The 25,102-nt window shown below is 34.9% G+C and overlaps 1 protein-coding gene across 4 annotated transcripts; it reads left to right on the plus strand.

Moving 5' to 3' along the window:
• Nucleotides 1-1,503: 1,503 nt before the first annotated feature.
• LOC124450452 (cold shock domain-containing protein E1-like) lies at nt 1,504-25,073 on the plus strand. 4 transcript variants are annotated; one of them, XR_006949980.1, is made up of 11 exons: nt 1,504-1,590; nt 2,858-3,207; nt 3,810-3,920; nt 5,052-5,148; nt 5,987-6,081; nt 6,218-6,292; nt 6,645-6,701; nt 8,190-8,287; nt 8,600-8,726; nt 20,675-20,923; nt 24,999-25,073. XR_006949980.1 is itself a non-coding variant. In XM_047001143.1 (10 exons), exons 2-10 carry the CDS (start codon nt 3,187-3,189, stop codon nt 14,799-14,801), a joined length of 726 nt encoding a protein of 241 aa, XP_046857099.1. In that variant the 5' UTR covers nt 1,504-1,590; nt 2,858-3,186; the 3' UTR covers nt 14,802-14,862. The 4 variants fall into 4 exon arrangements, 2 of the variants coding, with proteins under 2 accessions (XP_046857099.1, XP_046857100.1); XR_006949981.1 differs by having other exon boundaries at nt 6,648-6,701; XM_047001143.1 differs by lacking the exons at nt 20,675-20,923; nt 24,999-25,073 and adding an exon at nt 14,757-14,862.
• Nucleotides 25,074-25,102: the final 29 nt, after the last annotated feature.

The raw sequence follows: 25,102 nt of genomic DNA on the forward strand, positions 1-25,102 counted from the left end.
AGCCGATTTAGTTCCAATAACTGCCTTAGTGATTTTGTGTACCTCTTCTGTAATTTCATTGCATTCCAAACCTAATTTTTACCATAAATAAATCATGAATAGTTATCAGGGATGAATACATGGGGTGTGAGAGTGGTTACACCCTCAGCTTTAGAAAAATGATAAAATGATCGCTGAAAGACAACATTTGTTGGTAATGTTATGATTTGTCATTCTCTTTTTTATCTTGTAGACGGTGGAAACACTGGAGCTATTGCTGGTGCAGTTGTAGCTTTTGTTTTGCTCATTATTCTTGTCATATTGGTCATTCTTTTTGTTAGGATCAATTCAAACTCTGCTACCGTGCAGTGAACTGCGTATTGTAGTCATTCGACGGCTACTAAAAGTTCCCAAAAATGGGCGAAGTTGAATTTTTTTCGCGATATTATTACACGTTTTCTGAAATTTAGCGTATTATAAAAGAATATAATTAAGCATAAAATTTTATTTCCTATGTAACTATAAGAGTGAACGAGAGTGAGTGATACTGAACAGTATTAAAAAACAATTTGGAACATAACATTAAATTTTTAGACTAAGGATGTAGTGAATATTTTGAATAGGATAACAGCTGTAATACTTTTTATCTAAATACATTAAATAAGAAGTAAAGTTAAATTACAAATAAACATTGTCGAAGCAAGCTCAGTAATTTATTTTAATGAGGAGGGGGATTTTCATACATTCATGTATTTTGGAGTTAGTGGTATGTGTATGAATATGTGCGCACTGTCATTTCATTAATTTACCTGACATAGGAAACAGGAAGTTTTAGTGGATGGAGTTGATATTGTTAACAACTTTGTCAGTGTTAAAAAAATGGTAATTCAAACCATGTTCTAGTCCTTTCTTGTTTTCTTTTCTTATCGTCGTGATGATATTCACAGAAAATATCCAAAATTTTCGAGTTAATTGAGTTTCCTGATGATTTGATTGCGAGAGTGCTAGGAACGTTGTACTTTGGCTGTAGATTAGTGATTAACGAAGAAGAAGAAATGGATTGAAAGCAACGACTTGAGATTTTAAAAAACATGAAAAATGTATTTGTCAGAAAGCTCGATTGCAAAACATATCCTTTGGTTGAATACTAAGGAAAGAGCCCAGTGGTTTCAAGTTAATTGGTGACAATCAAATCGTTAATGAATAGTCTGTTGTTAACCCCTCTCCTCGTTTTTCTACACCGGCCTGAACACCAACGAAAGATTGATCTCTGTTTAAACGCGGCCATAACTTACATTTGCTTTCGAATTATGCTTTATTTACGGAAAATATCAACTTGCTACAAATACAGAAATACAGAGCGATTACAATGAAACATAAAGGTATCTTTATGAGGGTATTTAAGACTTATTCGAATCAACGAATCAGGCTATAGTCACGGAAAACATAGCGACCCTCTTACGAGTATCTCCGGTTAATACGTCACGTTTACAGATGACCGGAAGTGCCCGGTGTTTCAACTTTCAAGAGTTCACTTATGTCATGTAAAATGGCGGATTGTAAAAATTTGGATAGTGTTGTGGTTACGGACGAAATTTTGTCCTCAAAAAGGTATTGATTTCCTTTTCAATATCAATTGTCAGTTTTTAAATATTTCATTACATTTTTGTTCACTTTGTATTCCGTTGGCGTTAATTTGACCTTTTAAATTGACAATCATTAGTCACCATGTTTCGAGACAAAGCCGATTAACAAAGACTCAGCAGACGGCAAAATATTCTCCTTGCCTGTATTTGTGTGCTATTCGTATTCTTCCTTTTGTTTTTTGCTTTTGCGGCATCCAATTTAAGTAAAACTATACGCTACAGTTTCTTCAAATGACCACTATTGAATTAAATTAAGAAACAAAGACTGACAAGCAATTTGATATTCTGATGAAAAAGTTTTTCGTTTGATATTTGATGTCTTCAAGAAGTGAATCTCAGAATTGAATTTCCAAATTGAAAAAGAACTTTAGATGTGCCTCGACTCTTTTAAAGATACAAATAAATGTGTGTCTTTTGTCTGATTTCTATGGACATGATAATTGTACGTTTGACTTCAAAATTATGAGTCGCCTTTGTCTGATGTGATTCATGTTGAAAGTTTTAACATATTTTTTGTCTGGTGATTAGTCTCTAGTGAAAATTGATTTGATGTTGAAACTTTACTCCTTATGTGCTCCAGTCTTAGTGTGGATTGATCTTTTGTATAATTACAATAGCTATGTTGCTGTATATAAAAATTATAGTCTTTATCACAAGGAATCCAGTGCAGTGTCTTGATTCCGTACTCACTATTGTAAAGTATTTTGTGGGATTTGTCTCTTGTTACTCCTGCTTCACCATTTGCTCATCATTAAAGAAGATTGGACATTCAATTATGCAATTTTACTTAAAAGTAGAACAGTAGAATATTCATTAACTTGAAGGAAGAATCAAGAGCTCCAGTAGACAATACCATTTATTTATACTGCTTAACAATTGGGAATATTTAAGTCGCATTAATGCGCATTCAATTCAAGAAAAGTTTGAATCATTTGGATAAGAAGACATTTAAATAAACAGATGTATATGTTGTGCAACAGATAGTGTGTTGTAATAGGTATAAACTGTTGCACATTGTCTGTTGCAATCACAACACTGCACTTCTCTTTTCTTACAAAGTATGTATATACATGTTGTGCTATTGATTGTTAACTGTTGCTCTTGATGATAAATATTCTACAGCACTATTGATAAGTCAAAACATGTAATTGAATGTCCCATGTTATTAGATGATGAGCAAATGACATATTTGAAGAAATGTGTTAAATTACTTTTTTCTGGTTATTTTCTAGGAATAAATGTCTGCAAAGCAGAAAAAGATGAGGAAACGCCAATTCAAATTTTATAGAGAAAGCCGCCAAATTCACATCATCTTGCACAGCCCATGTTAAGGAAACTTTCATATTGGCAAGGCATAGCTTACACGAAACAATCTTAACTATTCACAGCAGATTTGTGCCTCCTGTTTTTGTGCGGCAAATGGATTATATTATTCGGTGAATTAGGAAAATTGAGAGGAGAATTTTTATACATATACCATATATATTATTTTGCAAAAAGTTATCATTCAAACTGCTGGCAGCCTTTGTAACAAACAGAATTCACTTTTTGTGAATCAAACATGGCAACAGACTCGTGGAAGGTACTTTCTACTGCTTTTTTTTTGAAAAATTTTAGTTTCATTTCATTTTTGTTGTTAATGTTTCTTACTAATTAGAAACATTCTGTAATGTTTTCTTCCTAATTAGAAACATTCTATAATGTTTTCTTACTGATTAGAAACATTCTATAATGTTTTCTTACTACTTAGAAACAATCTATAATGTTTTCCTACTAATTAGAAGCATTCTATAATGTTTTCCTACTATTTAGAAGCATTCTATAATGTTTTCCTACTAATTAGAAACATTCTATAACATTTTCTTACTACTTAGAAACATTCTATAACATTTTCTTACTACTTAGAAACACTCTATAATGTTTTCATACCAATTAGAAACATCCTATAACGTTTTCTTACTACTTGGAAACATTCTATAATGTTTTCTTACTAATTAGAAACACTCTATAATGGTTTCCTACAAATTAGAAACATTCTATAATGTTTTCCTACTAATTAGGAACATTCTATAACATTTTCTTACTACTTAGAAACATTCTATAATGTTTTCATACTAATTATAAACATCCTATAACGTTTTCTTACTAATTAGAAACATTCTATAATGTTTTCTTATTACTTAGAAACATTCTATGCGAACAAATGGGTCTCCAGACTATGGTATTGGTGACCATTACCTTTCAAATGGTGTTCATGTAAGACACAGGGAAACAGGTGTCATTGAAAAACTTTGTGTAAGTTATTTTAACAATTTAAAGTCAGTTTAGTATGGAGTTTTTATGCACTGGTCAAGGACCCAAATTACTGCAAAAAATGCTTCCCTACTTTTTTTGAAATTTTTTCATGGATCATTATGTGACATTGACAAATGCAAAAGTTTGCTGCAGATTCTGCTGTTTTTACAAAGGTGTTGCTTTTGTAGAGTAAGTTCCCGCAAGATAAAAATAAGATTTACAATGAAGAAGTAAAAAATTTATCTATGACTGAAAAACTTGTTTTTTAATACACAAAAAATATGTCACTTTGTTCATCTAAAAGTGCATTTGCATGATATCTAAAAGTTTGCCAAAAATGTTTTTGATTTCAATAGCCTTTGTAGAGGAAGCTGTAACCGTTTTGCACTCTTTGGTGTCTTATTTTTTGTTCTGGTCAATTTGAAAAGCTTTCTATTGAAACTTCCATTTGGACTGTTTGCTCCAGTAATATATGTTTTAAGATAATTCTAATATCAAGTCCCATTATCGCACATAGGCACTTTAATCCAACATGACAGATATTGTATCAATTTTTACCTTTAGATTGTGAAAATACCTTCAACTGAAATTCACGTGCCCATTTGTGTAATATTAATCTACACCCTGTTTGAGGACATTAAACCACATTTGTATTCATTCAACCACATTTGAAAACATTCATCTACATTTGAATACATGCATCTACTTTTGTGTACATTTAACCAAATTTGAATACATTCATCTACTTTTGTGTACAATTAACCACATTTGAATACATTCATGCACATTTGAATACGTTCATCTACTTTTGTGTACATTTAACCACATTTGAATGCATTTATGTACATTTGAATATGTTTATCTACTTTTGTGTACATTCAACCACATTTGAATACATTCATCTACATTTCAATACATTCATCTACTTTTGTGTACATTCAACCACATTTGAATACATTCATCTACATTTGACTGTATTGTACTACATTTGACCAGCAATGAGTGCTTTGACATCAACATGTGTATTAATGACATTTTCCATAATGTTATTCATATATATTCCCTAAGTTCATCCCCTCTAAAAGCACATTCAGTCTTTCTTCTATAACATTTATGCATGTTTTTTTGCAGCAAAGTTATGGCTTTATTGAGTGTGCTGAACAGGATCTTCGAGTGTTCTTTCATTACAGTCAGTACAAAGGACATTCAAGTGAACTGGAACTTGGTGGTTTGTAAATTTTGCTTATTTTCAGCCTTCAATGACCTTTAAATTACTTGTTATGTGTGCAACTACTAATATTATATTGCTTTTCTGAAACGTTGATATAATTTCATTCAAGTATGAGGCTTGTTGCCTTTCTGCTATTTAATAAGGGGAACAAGCTGTTTTTCTGGGCTTATCCAGTTATTCAGAGCATTTGTTTCATCAGTCATTATTTGAAAAGCATTCTTTGTCAAGTGATTCATTGGGTTTCCTCATATGACTTTTCACTCCCTACCATAATCAGTGGTGGAGACTTTATCACATATTGGAAGCTCATCCTCAAGGCCTGAGAGTTCTATGGAGATTCCAGGGCATACGTTTGTTTGTATACTTTTAAAATTTGATCCCCACCATCTGAATCCCACCACAGTACATGTTATCAACACGTGGCTTTCACGTGCCTTCACGATGTTGTATCAGGGTGTTCTTTGCTATTCTAACTTGCACTGCTCTGTCTTTTTATTGTGAATGTGATGGGTACTCTGAAGGACTCTGTCCGCAAAAGAAGTGTGTCCAAAAGTTACTGTTAGTTATAAAACAACTTTTCAAAATCATGTATAGTCTTTGTTTTATTGTAGGGTAAAACGAAGCAGAACTTTTGTTTATTTACCTAGTCAGAACAAACCACTGATCATTGACTTGTTGGGGAATTTCACACTGTAATCCTTCACCCATCCGCCCCCCACCGCCTATCCCATTGTCTCTATTGCTATTTCAAAGGCCACTGCTCTGGGCTATAATCTGAAGTGTAAAAAACATTTCGATTGATATTGATAGTTGATTAAATCTTTTTTTTGTTTAGACTGTGTGGAGTTTGAAGTGACATCAGATTCTCGTAAGGGTAAACCAATTGCATGTCGAGTGGTGAAATTAGAACAAGGCTCTGTTACATTTGAAGTAAGTGACCTTGACACATTGTGTACTTTTTGACGCTTGCCGTGTATGCACGTTCATCCTGGTTTGGTTTACAAAGTTTTACGAGAAATTGAGAAATCATCTTTTGGTGAATCATCCATTTCTGTTTCTATTGTAGGAAAAGAGCGAGGAAAGAGTTGTTGGTAAAGTGGAAGTTGAGGGCAGGTTGTCGAGACACAGCTACCCCAAACAGGTGATTTTCATCGTGATCAATTAGCTGTGAAAATGTAATAGTCAGTGGCGAAGCAAACCCGTTAATTAAGGGATGGGGAGGGGTGGGTAGATAACAAATTCATCTATGCACGTCTTTATGCATGTAACACAATGGAACTCAATACGGCAGGATATGCATATGTGGAATATATGGATGTGTGCTCACCCCTCCTCCCAGTTACTTGCTACACCACTGTTCATTATGCATATTGCTTTAAAATTACTCGTTGTTAATGGTCGTGTATGAATTTTGAGTTGCGTATTGCTGTTGTTTTATTGTACTTTGAATGTTTGGGATGTCGTTTTCGAAGAAAGTTTCATTATTTTTGTAGCAGTTATTTCGCAATGGCGAGTCCGAATGTGGTCGCGTTAGTTATGAAGTGAACGGAGTAAGTACTGTTTGAACTTCTTCATTTTTTATGCATCTTCACGTTGCTAACTTTTATACCTAAGTCATTTGGGGAGTTGAGAGACAAGAATTAATGTAAAATATAAAAAGTATCAAACTTTTTACTCAACATCTTATATCGAACATTTATCGATTGGGCAATAAAAACAGAACACACCAGTGGGCAAAATAGTTGCTTTGGGCAAAAATCTCAAAATTGAAACAGGCAAGAAAGTTAATGACGTGACGATAAGGGAAAGTGTAGATTACTGCCTGCAAATTATTGACATTTCCTTCATCTTTTAAAACAGGTTTTCGCCCTTATTTCCTTTTTTGGTTTTGATCATTCCCTCCACACCATAGAAAGCTTACTGTGCATATTTTGCCGTATTAAATTAATTTTTTAGGCTTTTTGACATGCATACCTACATAAACATTGACTACCCTCCCCACCTCCACAATTATTGAGGCTATTATAGCGGCACTGTATTGTCGCCCTTGATAAGTAAAATTATACTGCAATATGGGATTAGGTTTAGATCAGATGAGATGAATTTAAGATCATTGCATGATACAGGTATGCACTGTCGGGGGTGGAGTTTAAGATAATTGCATGATACAGGTATGCACTGTCGGGAGTGGAGTTTAAGATAATTGCATGATACAGGTATGCACTGTCGGGAGTGGAGTTTAAGATAATTGCATGATACAGGTATGCACTGTCGGGGTGGAGTTTAAGATAATTGCATGATACAGGTATGCACTGTCGGGAGTGGAGTTTAAGATAATTGCATGATACAGGTATGCACTGTCGGGAGTGGAGTTTAAGATAATTGCATGATACAGGTATGCACTGTCGGGGTGGAGTTTAAGATAATTGCATGATACAGGTATGCACTGTCGGGAGTGGAGTTTAAGATAATTGCATGATACAGGTATGCACTGTCGGGGGTGGAGTTTAAGATAATTGCATGATACAGGTATGCACTGTCGGGAGTGGAGTTTAAGATAATTGCATGATACAGGTATGCACTCGTCGGGGTGGAGTTTAAGATAATTGCATAATACAGGTATGCACTGTCGGGAGTGGAGTTTAAGATAATTGCATGATACAGGTATGCACTGTCGGGAGTGGAGTTTAAGATAATTGCATGATACAGGTATGCACTGTCGGGGTGGAGTTTAAGATAATTGCATGATACAGGTATGCACTGTCAGCGGGTGGAGTTTAAGATAATTGCATAATACAGGTATGCACTGTCGGGGGTGGAGTTTAAGATAATTGCATAATACAGGTATGCACTGTCGGGAGTGGAGTTTAAGATAATTGCATGATACAGGTATGCACTGTCGGGGGTGGAGTTTAAGATAATTGCATAATACAGGTATGCACTGTCAGGGGGGTGGAGTTTAAGATAATTGCATAATACAGGTCTGCACGGTCAGGGGGTGGATCTTTATGATTCGAACCGTTGCTCTTTTTTTTCAGGAATTGTTTTTTCTTCCATATGATCAAGCTTATGTTTTATCAAAGTCTCTTATCTACAAAGGTGATACTGTGTCTTTTTACATCCTGGAAAACAAAAGGTAAATTATATTCTTTGCTATAGCGTCTAAAGCTTGTACTGTTTCTCTAGATTGTATCACGTGCTTCATCGCGTGCATTACATTACGTGGTTAAGCAATGAATGCACAGTCTTAAGAATGTTCTTTCTATTTTGGTGAAGTCTTTCTCCTTATTTCTACGCTTTGATATGCTACCTTACACAGGAAAACGCTTTGGTTAACGTTTATAACATGGACGTTAGTTTATTATTTACACGAACCATGTCAAATTTACGAGCCATGTCCAAATTGTTGTTTTTTTGATGCACTGCTACAGTTCATAAACCTCTATAGAAATGGACAGTGCTGTGCCGTGGAGTTGTTGCTGCTCGAAGCTTTGCCTCCTGTTTACGTTCAAGGAATTGTCTGCTCGCTCAAGGAATCTTTTGGTTTCATCGACAGAGCTGACAAAGTGAACGAGGTTTGTGTTTGGGCCGTTGCAGTTGCTAACTGTAGATCAATATTGATAATTTATTGTTTAATAAAAAATGAGTTCTATCAGTTATTTCACTTATGTATACAATTTGATCGTTTGTAATATATTATACACACGATGACTTCTCATTGGCATTTGACGTAGGATTAGAAGTTTTCGGTCTGCAAACGAGTCACGTGACTCAACTGACGTGTTTTTGTGATAGCTGACGACAGCAACAAGTTTATTTTTGAAAATTCGTAAAGTTTGTTTGTAAAAACTTGGCCAATTATTACGACGCTACATCTACATATGCACAAACATGTAACATTCGTAAAGTTTCTTTTGTAAAAACTTGGCCAATTATTACGACGCTACATCTACATATGCACAAACATGTAACATTCGTAAAGTTTCTTTTGTAAAAACTTCCAATTATTACGACGCTACATCTACATATGCACAAACATGTAACATTCGTAAAGTTTCTTTTGTAAAAACTTGGCCAATTATTACGACGCTACATCTACGTACGCACAAACATGTAACATTCGTAAAGTTTGTTTGTAAAAACTTGGCCAATTATTACGACGCTACATCTACATATGCACAAACATGTAACATTCGTAAAGTTTCTTTGTAAAAACTTGGCCATTATTACGACGCTACATCTACGTAAGCACAAACATGTAACATTCTTAAAGTTTGTTTGTAAAAACTTAGCTAATTATTACGACGCTACATCTACGTATGCACAAACATGTAAAATTCGTAAAGTTTGTTTGTAAAAACTTGGCCAATTATTACGACGCTACATCTACGTATGCACAAACATGTAACATTTGTAAAGTTTGTTTGTAAAACTTGGCCAATTATTACGACGCTACATCTACGTAAGCACAAACATGTAACATTCGTAAAGTTTGTTTGTAAAAACTTAGCTAATTATTACGACGCTACATCTACGTATGCACAAACATGTAACATTCGTAAAGTTTGTTTGTAAAAACTTGGCCAATTATTACGACGCTACATCTACGTATGCACAAACATGTAACATTTGTAAAGTTTGTTTGTAAAAACTTGGCCAATTATTACGACGCTACATCTACGTAAGCACAAACATGTAACATTCGTAAAGTTTGTTTTGTAAAAACTTGGCCAATTATTACGACGCTACATCTACGTAAGCACAAACATGTAACATTCGTAAAGTTTGTTTTGTAAAACTTAGCCAATTATTACGACGCTACATCTACGTATGCACAAACATGTAACATTCGTAAAGTTTGTTTGTAAAACTTCACAATTATTACGACGCTACATCTACATATGCACAAACATGTAACATTCGTAAAGTTTGTTTGTAAAAACTTGGCCAATTATTACGACGCTACATCTACATATGCACAAACATGTAACATTCGTAAAGTTTCTTTGTAAAACTTCACAATTATTACGACGCTACATCTACGTATGCACAAACATGTAACATCTGTAAAGTTTGTTTTGTAAAACTTACAATTATTACGACGCTACATCCATATGCACAAACATGCAACATCTAAAGTTTTTGTAAAACCGTCAATTACACACGCCACCATGCCATGTAACATTCTTTAAAGTTTGTTTGTAAAACTTAGGCTAATTATTACGACGCTACATCTACGTATGCACAAACATGTAACATTCGTAAAGTTTGTTTGTAAAACTTCAATTATTACGACGCTACATCTACGTATGCACAAACATGTAACATTTGTAAAGTTTGTTTGTAAAAACTTGGCCAATTATTACGACGCTACATCTACGTAAGCACAAACATGTAACATTCGTAAAGTTTGTTTGTAAAAACTTAGCTAATTATTACGACGCTACATCTACGTATGTACAAACATGTAACATTCGTAAAGTTTGTTTGTAAAAACTTGGCCAATTATTACGACGCTACATCTACGTATGCACAAACATGTAACATTTGTAAAGTTTGTTTGTAAAACTTGGCCAATTATTACGACGCCATCTACGTACAAACATGTAACATTCGTAAAGTTTGTTTTGTAAAAACTTGGCCAATTATTACGACGCTACATCTACGTAAGCACAAACATGTAACATTCGTAAAGTTTGTTTTGTAAAAACTTAGCCAATTATTACGACGCTACATCTACGTATGCACAAACATGTAACATTCGTAAAGTTTGTTTTGTAAAACTTGGCCAATTATTACGACGCTACATCTACGTATGCACAAACATGTAACATCGTAAAGTTTGTTTGTAAAAATTGGCCAATTATTACGACGCTACATCTACGTATGCACAAACATGTAACATTTGTAAAGTTTGTTTGTAAAAACTTGGCCAATTATTACGACGCTACATCTACGTAAGCACAAACATGTAACATTCGTAAAGTTTGTTTTGTAAAAACTTGGCCAATTATTACGACGCTACATCTACGTAAGCACAAACATGTAACATTCTTAAAGTTTGTTTGTAAAAACTTAGCTAATTATTACGACGCTACATCTACGTATGCACAAACATGTAACATCTTTGTAAAGTTTGTTTGTAAAAATGGCACAATTATTACGACGCTACATCTACGTATGCACAAACATGTAACATTTGTAAAGTTTGTTTGTAAAACTTCCAATTATTACGACGCCACATCTACGTAGCACAAACATGTAACATCGTAAAGTTTGTTTGTGTAAACTTAGCTAATTATTACGACGCCACATCTACGTATGCACAAACATGTAAATTCTGTAAAGTTTGTTTGTAAAAACTGCCATTATACGACGCTACATCTACGTATGCACAAACATGTAACATTTGTAAAGTTTGTTTGTAAAAACTTGGCCACTATTACGACGCTACATCTACGTGTAAGCACAAACATGTAACATTCGTAAAGTTTGTTTTGTAAAAAACTTGGCCAATTATTACGACGCTACATCTACGTAAGCACAAACATGTAACATTCGTAAAGTTTGTTTTTAAAAACTTAGCCAATTATTACGACGCTACATCTACGTATGCACAAACATGTAACATTCGTAAAGTTTGTTTTGTAAAACTTGGCCAATTATTACGACGCTACATCTACGTATGCACAAACAGTAACATTCGTAAAGTTTGTTTTGTAAAAAACTTGCACAATTATTACGACGCAACATCTACGTATGCACAAACATGTAACATTTGTAAAGTTTGTTTGTAAAAACTCACAATTATTACGACGCTACATCTACGTGGGCACAAACATGTAACATCTGTAAAGTTTGTTTTTAAAAACCAGCCAATTATTACGCTACATCTACGTAAGCACAAACATGTAACATTCTTAAAGTTTGTTTGTAAAAACTTAGCTAATTATTACGACGCTACATCTACGTATGCACAAACATGTAACATTCGTAAAGTTTGTTTGTAAAACTTGGCCAATTATTACGACGCTACATCTACGTGTATGCACAAACATGTAACATTTGTAAAGTTTGTTTGTAAAAACTTTGCCAATTATTACGACGCTACATCTACGTAAGCACAAACATGTAACATTCGTAAAGTTTGTTTTGTAAAAAAACTTAGCTAATTATTACGACGCTACATCTACGTATGCACAAAACATGTAACATCTGCAGTTTGTTTGCAAAAACTTGGCCAATTATTACGACGCTACATCTACGTATGCACAAACATGTAACATTTGTAAAGTTTGTTTGTAAAACTTGGCCAATTATTATTGACGCTACATCTACGTAAGCACAAACATGTAACATTCGTAAAGTTTGTTTTGTAAAAATCCCACAATTATTACGACGCTACATCTACGTAAGCACAAACATGTAACATTCGTAAAGTTTGTTTTGTAAAACTTAGCCAATTATTACGACGCTACATCTACGTATGCACAAACATGTAACATTCGTAAAGTTTGTTTTGTAAAACTTTACAATTATTACGACGCTACATCTACGTATGCACAAAAACATGTAACATTCGTAAAGTTTGTTTGTAAAACTTGGCCAATTATTACGACGCTACATCTACGCCATGCACAAACATGTAACATTTGTAAAGTTTGTTTGTAAAACTTGGCCAATTATTACGACGCCATTCACGTTATCAAACATGTAACACTTTCGTAAAGTTTGTTTTGTAAAAATCCCACAATTATTACGACGCTAAGATCTACGTAAGCACAAAACATGTAACATTCGTAAAGTTGAGTTTTGTAAAAACTTGGCCATTATTACGACGCTACATCTACGTAAGCACAAACATGTAACATTCGTAAAGTTTGTTTGTTTTGTAAAACTTGGCCAATTATTACGACGTTGAACATCTACGTATGCACAAACATGTAACATTCGTAAGTTTGTTTTGTAAAAACTTGGCCAATTATTACGACGCTACATCTACGTAAGCACAAACATGTAACATTCGTAAAGTTTGTTTTGTAAAACTTCACAATTATTACGACGCTACATCTACATATGCACAAACATGTAACATTCGTAAAGTTTGTTTGTAAAAAATCTTACAATTATTACGACGTCTACATATGCACAAACATGTAACATTCGTAAAGTTTCTTTTCTAAAACTTGGCTAATTATTACGACGCTACATCTACGTACGCACAAACATGTAAACATCTGTAAAGTTTGTTTGTGTAACTTCTACAATTATTACGACGCTACATCTACATATGCACAAACATGTAACATCTGTAAAGTTTCAAAACTTAGCCAATTATTACGACGCTACATCTACATATGCACAAACATGTAACATTCGTAAAGTTTCTTTTGTAAAAACTTGGCCAATTATTACGACGCTACATCTACGTAAGCACAAACATGTAACATCTGTAAAGTTTGTTTGTAAAACTTGGCTAATTATTACACGCTACATCTACGTATGCACAAACATAACATCGTAAAGTTTGTTTTTGTAAAACTAGCTAATTATTACGACGCTACATCACGTAATACGCACAAACATGTAACATCGTAAAGTTTGTTTAAAAAACTTGGCCAATTATTACGACGCTGTGATCTATTGCGTATGCACAAACATGTAACATCGTAAAGTTTGTTTTGTAAAACTTAGCTAATTATTACGACGTACATCTACGTATGCACAAACATAACATCGTAAAGTTTGTTTGTAAAAACTTCTACAATTATTATGACGCTACATCTTACGTAAGCACAAACACAACATATCGCAGTTTGTTTGTAAAACTTGGCCAATTATTACGACGCTACATCTACGTACGCACAAACATGTAACATTCGTAAAGTTTGTTTGTAAAAACTTACAATTATTACGATACATCTACGTAAGCACAAACATGTAATATCTGCAAAGTTTGTTTGTAAAACTTAGCTAATTATTACGACGCTAAGATCTATCATACGTGCACAAACATGTAACATCTGTAAAGTTTGTTTGTAAAACTGGCCAATTATTACGACGCTACCTACGTAAGCACAACATAAAATATTCGCAAAGTTTGTTTGTAAAACTTAGCTAATTATTACGACGCTACATCTACGTACGCACAAACATGTAACACTGTAAAGTTTGTTTGTAAAAATAGCTAATTATTACGACGCTACATCTACGTATGCACAAACATGTAACACTCGTAAAGTTTGTTTGTAAAAACTTAGCTAATTATTACGACGCTACATCTACGTATGCACAAACATGTAACATATCTGTAAAGTTTGTTTGTAAAACTTAGCTAATTATTACGACGCTGATTCACGTATGCACAAACATATCTAAAGTTTGTTTGTAAAAACTTAGCTAATTATTACGACGCTACATCTACCAGGGGCGGATTGAAACTACGTCACATTCAGCACGCGACGTAGTTAAATTCTTCACAGCAGCGGAAAAAATTAATCAAATTTTAAATGCCTCTAGTTGAAAGTAAAAACAATTTGCCGCGTGTGGAACGAAGACCGTTTTGTCGAAAGGACTAAGAGCATTTTTCTATTCGTCTTTTGCAGGTTCGAGTCTCGTCTCGGTATGGTGTAGTTTGTTTCGTTGTGTGAATAATGATCATGAATTCTTTATCCGAAAATTAATTAAATTTTTTCTGTCCTCACAACGAAAGCATTAGAAAAATAAACATATTGTCAGGGTTAGGGATAGTATTATGAGAAAATTGTGCATCAACGTGCATTCACTGAGCAATGTTATTGTCTCCAAGACCTGGATTAAGATTGGGATTAAGGGATCAAGTGGCTAAAATAAATTATATTTCACTTGCGGGAGAAATACCCATAGCTAACCCGCACAGAGTCAGCACGCCTTAAATTGTGCTGAATTTGGAGACTAAAATCTGTCTCTTGATTGGTTTATTGCCGTTTTGCTGACTAACGAGCCGCCGTTTTTGCTGAAATGTTCAAGCGGTGTTGTGCGAAATTCAGCACAGATTGAGATTGTTGATAGCTGAGGTTTTATCTTTGAGCTTCAAAACTAACGATTTTAATGAGAAGCATGGCATCTTTTACTGATCGAGTCGAAGATGCTTTTACGAGGAAAGATGGGACTTTTATGGCTCAACTCTACGGAGAGATGTTGGATTGCCTGAAAGTCAACAGCATTGTTACCAACGATAATTTGTTGGATCGTCTCGGTGTTGATATTTTCCGAAATATCAATGCCGAATTTTACAACCGCAGAGTGCCAAGACAAAGAACACAAATTTGGTTGCCTTAAGGTTAGAAAACTTATGACATGTTATGCATGCATGCTTACACAAGAATATATAAGCAAATATAAATTGACTTGATGTGATGCCCGATGGATTTGTCATTTGTGGTTTATTTATGTGATTCAAAACAAAACAAATTTTCGAATTTCGATCATATTTAAAACGTTTCTATTGATTTATTTCTTGATGTGTTTAATAGTATACTTAAGATAAGATATACAAAATGAACTGAAGCATAATATTTGAAATTTACATAACATTATTTCAGATCTGCTACAAATGGCAACTGCCTCTATAGTTCATTGTCAATTCTGCTTGTTGGTGACAACTCTGTGGTGACTATTTTGAGGCTCATGACCTCTATAGAATTATTTTTATATGCTGATTATTATGCGAAACATCCATGTTTTCAAATCTTTTGAAACTCAGCATAACAAACACTTTGATTCCATCTCAAGCATGGTGGCCATGTCAGTCTCTTTTGAAGCTATTGATAGTGCTGGAAGTGGTTGTTCTGTTGCTGAACTGGTCAGGGCAGAAGCTGTGTTAAATGCAAAAGATATGGCATGGACTGGGTTTGTTTGTTTGTTGGCACTCTTCAGTTACATCCTGTTGCATTTTTCTTACTATCCTGACATATACTCTAGTGCTTATAGGTGGAATTTATTATTTAACCAAAGAATTGAACCTCGAATTCGATCTAGAGCTTGTGCTTCCACTAGTAATTATTTTGCGAGTTTTGTTTTGCTTTGAAGGTTCAGCTCCTCAAGCAACTGCATTCAAACACAATGCCTTTGATACTTGGTGGGAAGGGAACTAAAAGAAAGGGAAGTAGTCACTTGTCACAAGCTAAAAGCCCAGTATACAAACAAAGTTGAGGTTTACACCTTCTGGTCCTACTGAGACAACCATGACAACTAAGGCTCATCCATATGGTATATCTCACAGTAGCTTTGGGTTCTTGTGATGCTTCTTCTTTTATTTCATCTTCTACCTTGCAATTACCAGATAATAAAACTGCAAATGCTGATTTGCCTAGAAATCCATATGATGTTGGTTTTTATAGAGAAAAGGTGAGAGGTATGGAAATTCATGAAATTGAAAAACTTGTGAAGAATGTATTTACCTGATGAATGCTATGAATTTCCTAAAACTGTTGATGCAAATGGTCAGTAGGTCCTTTCGACATGATTGGCTGAAGGATTATCTTTGGCTTTCGATTCTCCAAGTCTTAATGGTGCTTTTGCTTACCATGTGTTTTGTTTGGTGATAGGTTTCCTCCAAAACAGTCAAATTAAAATATTTTTCAGAGCCATTAACACATTGGCCTGATGCTAAAAGTGCAATAAAAGGCATATAAGTACATCATCAGGTCTTCATGTTCACACTGCTCTTCTTAAGGATATCTTGGATCAGAGTTCGGTAAAAGCCAGCCAATAAATGTCATGATTGACAGTAACTTAAAGAAAAGATTTCAGAGAATAGGAAAAATTAGTTCCAGTAGTTGATACCATCATTCTTGCAGGTCGCCTTCAATTACCACTTAGAGGTCATCGGGATGATTCTCAGTATCATCCTGAAGTTGGTGAATATTCTGAAAAGCATGTTGGTAATTTTATTGAATTATTAAACTTCCGTGTTCGTGCAGGGGACACCATTTGGAATCCCATCTTAAGCATCATGATAAAAATGCCTCCTACATCTCTAAAACTACTCAGAATGAGTTAATTAGGTGTTGTGGTCAATTCATCACTGAACAGCTTCTAGTTGAAGTAAAAAAGAGCAAGTTTTATGCATTGATTGCAGACGAAACATGTGATATTTCTAATAAAGAACAGATGTCTTTGTTTTGCGTTTTGTTGACGAGGAGTTCAACATAAGAGAAGAATTTTTTCGTTTCATTCATTTTAGTGAGGGTATGTCTGGGAAGGACCTTGCATCTGTGATTTTGAAATGTTTAAATGAAGAGTTGAATTTGAACATTCAGGACTGTCGTGGGCAGGGGTATGATGGCGCAGGTGCTGTTGCTGGATGCATTAATGGTCTTGCTGCAAGGATTAAGAATTTGAATGAGAAAGCCATTTACACACATTGTTTCAGTCACAGATTAAATCTTAGTATTTGTGGGACTTGTGCTGTTCAGTATGTAAGAAATGTTTTGGAACATGTGAAGGAAGTTGCTAACTTTTTCAACTCTTCGCAATGCAGACAACTAATTTGGAGAAATGCATTGGAAACGCTGTCCAGATTCTGCAAAAAAGAGATTGAAAAGTGCTTGTAAGACAAGATGGGTCGAGCGTATTACTAGCTTAGATACTTTTGAAGAACTGTATGTTGCTATTGTTTTTTCCTTGGAAGAAATGAGTTTTAACGTCGAAGGCAAGTGTAATCGTGAGACCTCTAGTAAAGCTTCCCCTCTGTTACATCTTTTGACATCTTTTGATTTTATTGCAGCACTCGTAATAACTAGATGTATTTTTGATCTTACTCTTCCAGTTACTCAGTTACTTCAGTCTTCTAGTAATGATATTGCTGACGGTTTGAACTTGATTTAGGCATTAAAAAAATTGTCGAGAACTGTAAGAAATGAAGTCGATGTTTATCATGCTAACTGGTACAGTATTGCATTGACGATGGCAGAAAAGGTGGGTGTTGAAGAGAAAAAACCTAGAACTTGTGGTCGTCAGGCAATTAGAAGTAATGTTCCGTCTCAATCTGTATCTGATTACTTTAAGAAAACAATAACCATTCCTTTAGCTGATCACTTGTGTTCTGAGTTAGAAAAACGGTTTGATTCATCAGCGACTAGCATATATTATGGCTTGTTTTTAATTCCATCCAAGTTACTTTTGTGTCTTTCTTGTGGCGTTTCTTGGAAGGAAAAATTTTATTCATTTTCTTCTTTGTTCTTGGATGATCTTCCAAATCCAAAGGCTTTAGATGGTGAACTTGATCTCTGGCAGAAATACTGGGAATCGTCTTCTACAACTTGTCTTCCTGAAAATGTCTCTTCTACTTTAAAGTCGGTAAATTTTCCAGGTTTTGAGAACATAAAAGTATTGTTAAAGATCTTAGGTACTATTCCAGTCACTTCTTGTGAGTGTGAGAGGTCGTTCTCTGCTTTGCGAAGACTAAAGAACTATACAAGAAGTACTATGGCTGCTGACAGGTTAAATGGTCTTGCTTTATTGTATATTCATCAGGACATTAATCTAGATATAGAAAAAATTATAGATCTTTTTGCAAAAGACAAAAGAAGAATTGAACTAGCTTTCTAGTTCGGAGTGAAAGTTCTTCATGCCTTTTTTAAACTCTTGACTGTAAAGATGACTGCCGCTAACCTCAGTCAATATAAACACAAACAATCGTTCTCAGGACTTTACTTACCTGGACGATCGAAATCTACAAACATTTTTTTGCTTTTGTTTTATTGACAACTTCATTTGATAAATTGACATAAAATCGTTTGCATAATAATCAGCATATAGGTATGACTAGACCATTATAAAATGAAATTCCATATTGATGAAGCGTAAAGAATTTTTTTAGGCTAAGTTTGTAATGAACCAGGCCGTCCATGTCGGAAGCCCTCAAAGCATATTTTTTTGCGAGTTTCCTAGGCATGCTGATGAGCTCTGATATTGAGCGAAACGGTCAAAAATCGATAATTTATGAGCAAGAATGTTAGCTCATTCCAGTAATAAATATTTTAGAATACCAACTGCAAAAACGCAGGAAATGGCGTTTTTCGCAATATAATTTTAAAATTTTACCGGGGGGGACATGTTCCTGGACCCCCCCCAGAAAAGTCGCGCTAACGGTGCGACATTGTGCCTAAGTTCATATACGAAGCTGGATCCGCCCCTGACATCTACGTACGCACAAACATGTAACATTCGTAAAGTTTGTTTGTAAAAACTTGGCCAATTATTACGACGCTACATCTACGTACGCACAAACATGTAACATTCGCAAAGTTTGTTTGTAAAAACTTAGCTAATTATTACGACGCTACATCTACGTACGCACAAACATGTAACATTCGTAAAGTTTGTTTGTAAAACTTGGCCTATTATTACGACGCTACATCTACGTACGCACAAACATGTAACATTCGTAAAGTTTGTTTGTAAAACTTCCAATTATTACGACGCTACATCTACGTACGCACAAACATGTAACATTCGTAAAGTTTGTTTTGTAAAACTTCCAATTATTACGACGCTACATCTACGTACGCACAAACATGTAACATTCTCAAAGTTTGTTTGTAAAAACTTGGCCAATTATTACGACGCTACATCTACGTACGCACAAACATGTAACATTCGTAAAGTTTGTTTGTAAAACCCAATTATTACGACGCTACATCTACGTAAGCACAAACATGTAACATCCGTAAAGTTTGTTTGTAAAACTTGGCCAATTATTACGACGCTACATCTACGTACGCACAAACATGTAACATTCGTAAAGTTTGTTTGTAAAAACTTGGCCAATTATTACGACGCTACATCTACGTAATTACAAACATGTAACATTCGTAAAGTTTGTTTGTAAAAACTTGGCCAATTATTACGACGCTACATCTATGTACGCACAAACATGTAACATTCGTAAAGTTTGTTTGTAAAAACTTGGCCAATTATTACGACGCTACATCTACGTACGCACAAACATGTAACATTCGTAAAGTTTGTTTGTAAAAACTTGGCCAATTATTACGACGCTACATCTACGTACGCACAAATATGTAACATTCGTAAAGTTTGTTTGTAAAAACTTGGCCAATTATTACGACGCTACATCTACGTACGCACAAACATGTAATAATGCTCCCAGGCTTAAACCTTTCGCTTGATCAAGGTGAAAATTAAAGACTTGCCTTCTCCTCCTTGTGAAGTCTCGCATTTTACTCAGATAAATCGAGAAAGGTTCAACTTGAAACAAAGAAAATATTTCTGTATATCTTATTGCAATTCGCGCAAAAAGTCTACTGAAGTTTTATACTATATTTTTTTAGATATTTTCCACTACAGTGAATTTCTTGGGGATATTGGTGATTTGTTGATAGGAGATGATGTCCAGTTTGCTGTACAAAATAGATATGTATGTTGGCTATGTATTATGTAGCCATTGCTCAATGTTGGACATTCTCTACCCCCTCCCTCCCCCCGTCTGTACTTATGTCAATCACATGCTCACAGGGTAAAGAAGTTGCAGTCTCAGTGGAGCGTCTACCAGAAGGTACAGTGAAGTTTGATGATGTTAGCAAAGACACATTTCAAGGCACCATCGAGAAAGTACATTGTCGGACAAAAAGACAGGAACCGTTAAATGGTGTGATATTGTACAACACAAGCGATGGTAGTTCACAGCTGCCATATTGGGAGAAAGATGTCTTGGGGGAGTTCACCGTCTTGACTTGGGATGTTGTTGGTTTTAAAATTGCTACAGGTAAATATGGTTTGTTGTAACTGTTGGTATTATTTCAACATGTGCAAGATCAATGAGAGATGATTTTGTTGATCTAGGCGAAGAACAGTTTAAAACTGATTTAGATATCTAGTATATATAGATTAAGTTACGATCGATAAAACAGGCGGGAATCGTACTCAAAATATAAATATTAAATTACTAAGTTAGTTTAGGTTTTCTTCTGTAGTAACACTGGATCAATAAGAGCTTATCTTTGCTGGATCTTTAGGAAGAAGAGTTTAGAACTGGTAGAAATATCTAACATAAAATAAAATTGGTTTAGTTTAGGTTTGTTTCTGTGGTAACACTGGATCAACAAGATATGATCTTAAAGGGGTCATATCACGAATTTTAGCCCCCCTTTTTTATTAGCTAAATTGAAAGACCTTATTTCAGTGATTTTAAATCTGCAATTATAATTGAAATTGGATTGGTGAAAGTGATTTTATGGACCTTCAAAGTCACGATTTTCAGCATTTTTTTTGCGAACTTTTTGATCGGTATGCTAATGAGTTGTGACGTAGATAGTTGAACACATATATCAACATGGCGTATTCTACTAGTAATCTTAATAAGAAACGCGGAGGAAAACGCTGTGTGGCTGGCGGACCTAATCAAATTAGTTGCGCCAATGATTCAAAAACAGAAGGAATGTCGATGCATCTGTTTCCTAATAAAGAAACAGAGCCGCAAAGACATAGAAAATGGGTAAATTTTGTGCGTAAACATAGACCGGGTTTTGAGGCTTCCACTACCTCGTGTCTGTGTTCTGCGCATATTTAAGATTCTTGTTTTGACCTTAATTTGAGCGTGCAAGTCAAGCTCAAAAGAAGGTTGAAGAAAGATGCTATCCCAACCATTGACGTGGCTGGGATTCCTGAACCATTACAGGACGAAATAACCGATCGAAAGCGCAGACAAGTAAGTTTACGCTTGTTTATGTTAATTTTTCTTTTGTCATATGTAAATTCGATATATGTTTTGTAGATTATTCGACATACTCTCCATAAGCCATCGCTGAAGGAAACATCAAAGGATGGACAAGTGGTGCATAACATAAATTTCCCTAAGTATAAGTTGGGTGAGGAAGTAGTGCGGGAAGTGTCTGTGAAGCCATCTTATGGTATGCTAATTTTAAGAATGTTTTGTAGAATATGAGAATGAAGCATCAGTAACAAATTATTTTTCATATCAATTTCTAGAATATGTTGAACAAGTAAAGAATGTTCTTTTCATGTCTAATAAACAAGAACTTTCAACTATAATGGAAAGATATAGAGGAAAAGCACCCGAACCTTTGTGCAGCCAGTTTCCCAACAAACGATCCAAGGCTGAGGCAGTAAAAAAATATGTTGCGAGGAACAAGCATGTCAGTCATGCACTTTATCCATGGTATTGTTTACAATTATTTTAGGATGTAATGATCTGCATTTTTTCCTTAGTGGAACAGCAAAGACAGCAGTTACAAGACCTAACAAATGATGCAGATCAAATATTAAATAGCTCTGGGAATAAAAGTACTCGCAAATGTACTAAATGCAAAGCTCCAATGAAAGGACATCCTCGAGGTCAATGCTTCACTGAAAAAGAATAAATTGAAGTTGGTAGATGATAGGGCAGTGGTCAGACATTGCTTGGAGCCTGTCTGGAATGGAGAAGTAAGGCACCTCCTTCCCACCACCAGCCTGAGGGTTCACCTTAGGCAAGTGATAGTACCCTCTAGCCTCCCTATCTGGGCACTGATATACACACCTTTCCTGATGATTACAGTATTAATATAACATTGAATGGTATGTATACTTGTCAGATTGAAGATGACTATCTCACTCGATTGTGCAACTAATTAATTTTCATGAATAATTTTTTATTGTAGTTTAATGCTCAACATGCCCTTTGTGGATGCAGTGCACTCAAGTGTGAAGACCTTATAAGATAAGTTCATGTGGCTTGCTATTTTCCATTTTACATTTATGCTATGATTTAATTCCATATAATTTTTCTTTTTTTCCCAGACTGACATTGAAGAAAAGATTTTCTTTACCATAGTGCATCCATGTATCTCCTATTTGGTTTTCATCTAGGCATATTTCCTGACCATTCTAAACTCAGCAAAGAAGGCCAACAGTCTCTACAGTGCACAAGTTAAAGACCTTTCCATCATCGCCCCTCTGATGGTATGTAACCTTTGTGTTACCACTTGGATATGCTTTCCGAATAAAGTGGTAAACACAAGCAGGTAAAGGCCGAGTATTCTCCCATCCCATAGACCCACAAAACCATCGCATCAACCATCTGTATGCCACAGCTCTCAAGTACCTGAAGTAAATAAAAAGGTTGGACTAATTATTGTTGATGAAACAATGTTGATGATAACATTCTTTCTCATACAATTTACAATCTTACATATTTAATGATTGTGATGCTTGGCGGCGATAAGCACGTCCATTCCTATCTCTCAATAGTGGCCCGACGTTTTCAAGGACAGCCTCATGAACTAAAGGCCCAAATTTGGCATGCTGTGTTATGCATGATATTTTCTCAATGCTGCCATCGAATGTCATTTTCTGCAAAGCTGGTCCATTTCCTTACAGCATCTGTACTCTAATGCGCCTTCTAACAAATCGGTATGACAGCATTGACAATTACACCTGAAACGTGGGAGCATTGTGGTTTATAAAGTAACTTTATGTATATTACAAACAGGAGAAAACAACAACTTACCATTCACCGAGTGGAATTACGCCATCACTTCGTTGTTCTAAGGTCGCAGGAGAATTCCATCGGGATCATCTGAGTATGCACTTCATCACCATCTCCTGCGAGCGGTTCATCGTCATATGCGAAGTCGTTTAAATGCTCGACATAACCCACGGATTCCGAGCTCGAATCAGATACGCATTCAGACATCGAATTCGAATTATCTGAGCACTGATTTGAAGCCATACTTTCCGGACAACTTGTTTTTTAATATTTTATTGAAAATACTGTCATTATTTGTTTTTGACACAAGAAAAACGACAACAAAATCACCTCCTATAATATAATATAATATTGACGGAAACAGACGTGTTCAACTATCTACGTCACAAGTATCAATATGGCGTCGTAAAAAATTCGCAAAAAGTACCCGACTTTGGAGGCAAAATTAAGGAACTTATATTTATCTGTTTAAGTCCAGCAACATGTCATAGTTCTTCAACTAATCCAAATTTTCAATTAAGCTAATAAAAAAGGGGGGCTAAAATTCGTGATATAACCCCTTTAACAGGATCATAAGAAAGAAATGTTTAGGACTGATAGAAATATTTAGTAAAAATAAAGTTAATTTAGTTTAGGTTTCCTTTAGTAGTAACACTGGATCAACAAGATATGATCTTTACTGGCTCATTAGAAAGAAAAGTTTAGAACTAATAGAGATATTTAGTATAAATAAAGTTTGTTTAGTTTAGGTCTCTTTCTGTAGTAACACTGGATCAAAAAGAGATGATCTTTACAGTAAGAACTGTTCAGAACTGATAGAGATATCTAGTATAAATAAAGTTAGATTCGTTTAAGTTTTCTTCTGAAATATTAGCCTAACAGGTTGTTAGAATCCAGGCTCTAATATGCGGAGTTTTACTTTACACCCTACTTCAGCCTCATATCTAATCTTAGTTAATAATTTCGTTATTGTAACTGTGGGTGAGGCTTGCTCCATCGACATAATTGTTTAAAACTTCAACTAGTCTTCCTTTGCTTAGACATTACCATGTTTAGACGTAACATTTTGTTTTAAACTAGTTAGTTGTCTTCCTTATTGTTGATTGAATGTTTTGGTGTCTGGTTTAACGTGCATGTCTGAACACTTGAAGAAAACACCAAACGTGTTTGTACCTTACAGAATAACCAAGCTTCCAAACTATAGTTTTCCTTTGAGTGTGTCCAGTTCGATATGGCAACATATCCATACAATGAAAGAAATTAACAAATTTTTCCCATGATATCGGGAATATAAAGCAAACTTCCATCTTTTAGCCTCTCAGTCAAGCGATACATCTCTTTTCTTTTCGTGCAGATCGGCGTGATTCTTTAAGAAGAGCAACGGAAATTCATCTCATCAAGGAAGTGGAAAGCAGCAATGGATGCAATGTCAGAGAAAGAGTAAGTTTTTAATTCTCA

This window comes from Xenia sp. Carnegie-2017, unplaced genomic scaffold, assembly GCF_021976095.1.
Source record: "Xenia sp. Carnegie-2017 unplaced genomic scaffold, XeniaSp_v1 HiC_scaffold_24, whole genome shotgun sequence".
NCBI lineage: Eukaryota > Metazoa > Cnidaria > Anthozoa > Malacalcyonacea > Xeniidae > Xenia > Xenia sp. Carnegie-2017.

Coding starts and splice junctions, on each gene's coding strand:
- LOC124450452 (XM_047001143.1), top strand. CDS start 3,187: ATGGCAACAGACTCGTGGAAG. Junction 3,208..3,809: donor TGGCAACAGACTCGTGGAAG/GTACTTTCTACT, acceptor CTTATTACTTAG/AAACATTCTATGCGAACAAA. Junction 3,921..5,051: donor GTGTCATTGAAAAACTTTGT/GTAAGTTATTTT, acceptor GTTTTTTTGCAG/CAAAGTTATGGCTTTATTGA.